At 41.8% G+C, this 7,089-nt stretch overlaps 1 protein-coding gene across 1 annotated transcript; it reads right to left on the bottom strand.

Annotated features, from left to right (window-relative positions):
- Positions 1 to 490: 490 nt before the first annotated feature.
- On the bottom strand, positions 491 to 4,156 carry LOC104210059 (multiple C2 domain and transmembrane region protein 16). Its single transcript, XM_009758859.2, has one exon. It carries the CDS (start codon positions 3,807 to 3,809, stop codon positions 720 to 722), a length of 3,090 nt encoding a protein of 1,029 aa, XP_009757161.1. The 5' UTR covers positions 3,810 to 4,156; the 3' UTR covers positions 491 to 719.
- Between the last annotated feature and the right edge of the window lie 2,933 nt (positions 4,157 to 7,089).

Genomic DNA, 7,089 nt, shown 5'->3' with positions numbered 1-7,089 from the left:
AATGCCATGATACGGGCTCAGACTAGCCTGACAGACTTTGTCGGCTTTAGCTTCACGCCTTGGGAACTCCCCACTTTCTTTCCATAACCGTCGGTCTCATACCGCCTCGAGGTTGAGCGTCAATGGCCCCCGAGAGATGAAACCCAACCGTGGTCTCGAACCTTCGAGACGTGCATACGAGGCATCGTAACGATGGAAAATCGAACCCTCCGATTTTACCGTATACAGTTGTCCCCGATCTTGATTCTTACTCGGTTCATCTTCCGCTTGTCTCTGATTCCACGTGTTACGCAATCATTCGATCATTTAATATAAACCAATTTTTCCCTATACATAAATGAACCCCTACGGATATTAATATTGAACAACCATCACATAAATGTGGATTCTGTAAAGAGATGTAAAGAGATGCATGATTCCAAAATTGAACCTAAGAAAGCACATTAATGAATACCAAATGAGAGTAACACATATGAAATGCTGTCCTGGTTAATTAGGTTTTACATACAAAAACCAGCCGCGCCTTAAGAACATAGATATACAACCTTCATTTTATTTAATTATGTTGATACATATAGTAACAAAGTAATCGAAAAGAAAATTGTACTCAATACCATATGCAACACAAATCAGAAGTACTATATCAATCGCTCCCCTCTCCTGTAACTCCAGCAAATTTAGCGCATTGTTCTTCCTACATGCTAAACTGATAAATTGAACTAGAGCATTCGGTCTGAAAGCGAAGGCAGTCTTCTAAAGAAATTCAATGCTGGTGAAGGCATTCTATCCCTGAAGATGGGATGGCGAAGATAGTAGAAACCGAAGGCCATAGCCACCATTTTAGATGGTACCAAGTACAAAATGAATGCCACCACAAAGCACAGCCCAATAAATATCCCTGTGGCTCGAGGGTCACGCCAAGTTACCAATGCTTGCACTCGCTCCCCTTGCGTTGCAAAATCGCCCAAGATTGTCTGAACCCGTGCACCAAGCATGCGTAATTTATCATATCTAGCTCGTACCAATTCATTTGGTCTAGTACAAGGCAATGCATCAAACTCTTCATCAAGCTCATCGCGATCAAGTGACTCTGCCAATGAGATCTTTGTATCAAAGTGGGGTAAAGTATCGCGAGATCTGAATCTGTAATTCCATGCACCGATCACAAATACATAGAATGCGAATGTGGGGATGATCAAGTCAGGGAACCACACAAGCATTACCAAAAGTGCATGCACAAGTAAAGTTGCAGTTGGATTTTTCCAACCACGAGTGTCATCAATCCATTTGACAATGTCAATTACTCCAGCGATCACATTGATGACTCTAAACCAATTAGCACGAACTTTACGCATGCTAAATGAATGTGAATCCGCATCAAGCATGTAAGTCACAACCTCACGCCTAAGAGGCGGCTCGGACCGTGTCAAGTGACTTGCTACTATTTTAACAGCTGCAGTCCTTAAACTCTCTTGTTGAACCATGCCAAGAGGCTTCACATGATGCATCATGGGCAACAAAGGTTGTGAATAGACATGTAAGAAATCAAGTGTTGGTGTAGCACGTATGAATCTCACTGCTAATTCAATCTCCCCCATTTTCTTCAAACCAGCCGGTGACAATAAAAGTAACGGGAAAGTATTCTTATACACTTTACCTGTCGTCAGTGTCGAAATACGTACACGCACCTTACCAATCCGAAAATCTGGCCTCATAGACTCTTTGCAACCATCTGATTCAAATACTTCCCAACAATCAAACACTCCAATTGTCAACACAGTGGATGGATCATAAACTCTCCAAGTGTACTGCTCATTCCACCTAGGTTCTAAACTATCAGATATAGTACGAGTGCGTATCCACTTGCTCCCATACTTAGCTACTGCATAGGCATCCGTATATCCTTTTCCTTTGATTGTTTTCATGGGCAACAAATTCTTGCATCCAATAATTCCCAATTCAACAGTCCCAATTGGTTGTTTCCAGAGTTGCCTTGCAGTTGGACGATAATCGCTACAAACATGAGCTGCTTCGTCCATCACATGATATCCACCGTCGAAACAAAGGCGTAAGTGTACTCTGCCTTTATAAACTCTCTTCTCTTCATTAGGATCTTCAAATGTAAACCATCTCGACGCCACCTTACGGTCATCGACTCGGCGCTCAATTGTGGTGAGCGGGATGCTAGCAACTGCGAGAACGGTTTGCTCTTTCGGAGGCCTGGTTTCTATTAGGAATATTAGCAAGTAATGTTCAGTAAATGGCTCAGCTGCTACAAATACCAAGTCTTCATTCCAAGATGGAGACCCAGTAGTTGTAGTGATGAATTTCGTCTTTTGAACTTGGAATCCTAATTGGGCCTTAATCTGATATGATGACTCTTTTGAATGTGTCAATTGAGAAATGTCTTGTGCCTCTATGACTGATGATCTCAAGTACCATAATTTAGGAGATTGATATACCTTTGATTTAGAACTAGGATTACCCGCTGTGTCGGTCTTCCATGCTTCGGGGAATGATTCGTCAGCTTGAGTCCCAACCCACGTGGCAAGCATTAGATCACCTCTATGGGCCCCACCTCCTTCAAGCCTATACCATTGAGGAGCCAAAGGACTATCAGGTGGGTCTCGTAAAGGGATCTCACTCACATCAAAGCAAATGCCACCTAAGAAGACATGCCCTGCCACGTCGGATGTGGGGTCAAATGACTTGGCACTCAAAGGGTCCCACACTGAGACTTCCAAGAGGGAGGAGGAATCAGGTGCGTCTCGGCCGAAAGCAAAAGTTTGGTCCCACTCAAATAAAACCGTTTTCCGGGCTGGCTTTGATACAACGTGGCTGCCGGAAACAGCAATTTTTACGACGGGGCTGCTGACGGTCGGAAGCGATCGAGCTTTAACAACTCGAACGAAGAGATAATGCATCTTTTCTACAAGATCAAATGTGGACCGTTCGATTGGACCTGATCTATCGGATGCAGCTTCAGAAACGAAGCTGCTAACTGATGAAGCACGACTAATTGGCCTAGGACCAGTAATGTTACTTAGTTTAACTTCAGGTACAGATCCTAATGAAATAGATCTTTTCATGTGTTCAAAATTATCCGATTGTGCTGGAAGCTCCGCTGGTGGATCCATTAGAACACCACTCCCTTCTTTATCAAACTCAAATTCTGGAGTAGTAGGATTTTCCTGTGGTGGCGCCGCTTCTTCAGCCTGTGGTGCTGGTGGCTTCACTGCTGGCTCATCTATATTTGGCTTCTCACCTTCGGCTACGGGCGCCGGTGCTTCAGCAGGTGGCGCAGCTTCTGATGGCGACGGAGTAGACTCAACTGGTGGTGCTGGCTCAGCGTCAGCTTTGATTTCTTCTTGTGGCGGTGGCGGTGGAGCTGGCAGAGGAACAACTTCTTCGGAGAAATAAATTTTCAAACCGATTTCACCGGAAATCCAACTGAACCAATATTTCTTCTCCAAAGGGTAATAAATCAAAGCTTCTTCACCTTTCTTCACAAACTGCTTGGCACTCAACTTCACCCTTCCAAGGAAGTTATTCCTCGTTGTAGGGCCAATGAACTTGTCATGAAACACGTCGAGTTCCAGCACGTCACCGAAAACGTCGGAGGGTTTTCCGACGCTGAATTCCAGCATTTCATTCCATACGGGGCTCAGATCACGGATCACAGTTCTCGTCTTCCTTCGCTGGCCATAGAAATCCGCAACTACATAAGGACTTGAAGTGCCATGGCCGTCCTTGGGAAGGAGGTTTCGTGCGTCAATTACTTCTACTATAAGCTTTCTCACCGTGCCCATTTTTATTTAAAAAAAGAAGAAGAAGAAGGTTTGATCAGCTAGCTTGATTCACTCTATTGTTCTTGTGAAGCTTTTCTACGCATGTGCATGGAAGTTCAAGAAAGAGACTTTTAATTTGTTTTTGTGAAGTTCTATAAGGTGCAGTAATAGCAACTAAATGATTTGTGTAATTGCTATCTTTTCTTTTAGGGTTGTGTTTTCCGGGGGGAGGGGGGAGAGAGCTGAGCAGGAAAAAGGGGCCTGGTTCTTGAATGATCACTTAAAGTTCAGAAAGATGAAAGCTAAGAGAACAGAAAAAGAAGAATTGGACAAGAAAAAGACTGCTTAGCTTCATGTGCAAGCAGATATAGGATACCTTTGCTTCGTGAGCTAATATTTCCTTTATAGAGGAGATTCTTTTGTTATTTTTTATAATTATAATAATTCTTTTTGGGTCAAAAGCATGCCTTAGCTTTTTATTTTATTTTTAATTGTTTTTAACTATGACGCGTTATAATATTAAAATAAAATAATTTTTCCCCATAAATTATATACTTTAGCATACTATAGATTTATATTAAGATAATACACTCTTGTTTTAGAATAACAAAAAAAGTAGTGTTACTCCATTGTTTAAATTTATGTAACACATTTTTTAAAATTTATCTCAAGTAGAAATAGAGAATGGCATATTTTTTCCTTTTAGAAACTGTTTGATCTTACTATTCACATTTTAGCCTTAACGAAATGAGTTGTTTGAGACCCACTTGATATACAACTTCATTCTTTTATAAGGAGAGATAATGAAAAAACAAGTCAAGAATCCTACCACTACTTATAATTTTCGTACTTGACATATATTTGGCACATATAACAAAAGTCTTCTTCAAACGAGACGGGAGGACTGCTAATTAAGAGGAAGGTTTGATGAGTATAATTTTTGATAACCAACAATATTTGTTTTTTCTTTTTCGTGAGAAATTCTTTCGACTTTCTTGCATATCTGTACTATAAATTTGTTTGTAAAACTTATGGTATTAAACAAGTAATGATATTTCAGTGACTAAATTCATGACAGTAAAAGTAAAAACATGAAGTGTATAGTTATATTGTTCTAAATATAAAAATGTGCCATCCTTAAGTATACACTATAAGGAAAAATACAAGCAAGAGTTGTTTACCTCGAAAACACGAGTAACAATTAAATTTAATTTGTGGTTTTAGAGATATGTGACTAAGTTCAATACTAATTAATAGTCAAGAAATATGAAGTAGAAATGAAAGAAACAAGTGAATCAAACAAATATTACTCAGCAGTAGTGACCTCGAGCTTAGTGACCTCGAGATGGATTAAGACCAATAAAGTAAGAGCAATAAACGTAAAGGACTATTCTGATGAACAGTAAGAGAGAAAAGTAGGATAGTATATTCTTGCCAATGATGAGATGATGTTCCAAAATGATTGGGATCCCCTTTATATAATAGGGGAGCCCTAAATAAGGTATATCTCTATTTACAGTAAGGAATATTCTTGATACAATTGTCTAACTGCCTGGTACGGAATCGTACAATTCTATTCCAGGATTTGTGCCATGATCTTGGGGACGTGACAAGAATCTAGCCCATTCTGTTACAAATCCATAACGGTACTATTTCAGGGTCGAGCATACTCGGCCTCGGTATGCATCGTGCTCTATCTTCGAACTCGGGTCTGGTCCCTCGAACTCAAACTCGATCTTACCGGTCCCTCGAACTCAAACTCGATCTTACCTGAACTCGGGCTTTGGGCGACCTCTCGAGCCTATAGATCGAAGGCATACGATCTCGACCGTATACAGATAGTCCCTGCGTTTCTTAGAGTAAGATGATAAGAAATGATTTGAACCTCGATTCCCCGAAGTCTATAATGATGATGTCATTCCCGTGACGTAGGCGATCGAAGTGACTGAAATGTCCCGTCGGTCCGTTTCCCCAAAACATTAAATGCACGACAGTACTGGTCGGCCACTAGCGCCGTCGAACCGTCGCCGCCCTTCTATAAATATAAGGCCACTCTCATCACATTTATTATGATTCTTTCCCTTCTTCATCTCTTTCTCTGATCATCTATTTCCACCACCCCTTTAAGCGCCGGAAAATGCCAAGTTCTCGTACAAATACCAAGTTCTGCTACCGTCTGTGTTCTTTAGCTTAGAGTCATGACTAAAACTTCCAAATCAGTTCCCAAAAAGGATAAAGTGTCGTCTTATTCCACCTCCCAACCGGCCAAATCGGTGGTGCCGCCGACTCTTAAAGAAATCACCCCCATCCCTTGCGTGATCAAGAAGGACTTCAATATTGAAAATCCCTTCGATATCCCAGGCCGATGCAAACATGTATCCCGGTATATTTGTTCGATATCGAAGAAGTACATCAAAGCCATAAAGAGGGATTGCGGCTGGGGAAATGAGGTCCTGGTTCAGATCCCGAGCCCCGAGCCCCGAGCAAAGCATCACTACTCACGTGGTTTTTTTTAAGTGTTTACACTTATCCCTTCACAATGGGTCCCCTCTATCTGGTAGTGATCCACTTCTGCAAAACATACAAGGTCACCTTCAAACAGATTCACCCCTTATTTTGGCGCATCATGATCATGCTACGCTACTTTTCTGAAAAGGACAAGGGGTTGGAATTCACCCTCAACCATCTGATTTGATTGCATCGGCCCCAACTGTTTCGAGGGCTTGTCAAGCTTCAACATTGAACAAAGAAAGCCTTCTTTTCTAGTAACGACGAAGACAAAGATCAAGGCTGGATGAGCCGGTTCATCAGAGTAAGGACTTTGGATGTCATCCCCAAGGATAAAATGTTGTTCCCGGAAAGATGGAACTTTAATCGTAAGTGGAGTTCTTCTTCCCAATATCTATTCATATCCAGCTTCCCTATCTAACAATGCCTTTACCCTTTTTGCAGCCACTGCTTGGGCACCCTACATGATCCCCGACCTCGAGGACTGGGTCCGAAAGTTAGTTGAAACCTCCTCGTATGATGGGCACAAATGATGCGACTTATCGAGGGGTAAATGGGAGGCCAAACATCATGGTAAACTCTCTTATCAGGTTTTTGTTATTCTTCTTTTATTAGAGATGCCATCTTGTTCATACTTACTTGTACAAGCATCGGAGATGTCACCGAAATGAGGCCAGCCCCGCCTGGGAAAAAGTCTACACCTTCGATCCCGAAATCGGGGAAGGACATCAAAAGAAAGAGGGCTTCAAAGCCTGAAGATTCACAAGACGAGGGGACCCCTACTCAACAACCG

The sequence above is a fragment of the Nicotiana sylvestris genome, chromosome 9 (genome assembly GCF_000393655.2).
Source record: "Nicotiana sylvestris chromosome 9, ASM39365v2, whole genome shotgun sequence".
Taxonomy (NCBI): Eukaryota; Viridiplantae; Streptophyta; class Magnoliopsida; order Solanales; family Solanaceae; genus Nicotiana; species Nicotiana sylvestris.
The sequence above is the reverse complement of the archived record's forward strand: the minus strand, read 5'-3'. Positions and strand labels throughout refer to the sequence as shown.

Bases quoted from the DNA above. Each gene is read 5' to 3' on its own strand.
- LOC104210059 (XM_009758859.2), bottom strand. From the start codon at position 3,809: ATGGGCACGGTGAGAAAGCTTATAGTAGAAGTAATTGACGCACGAAAC.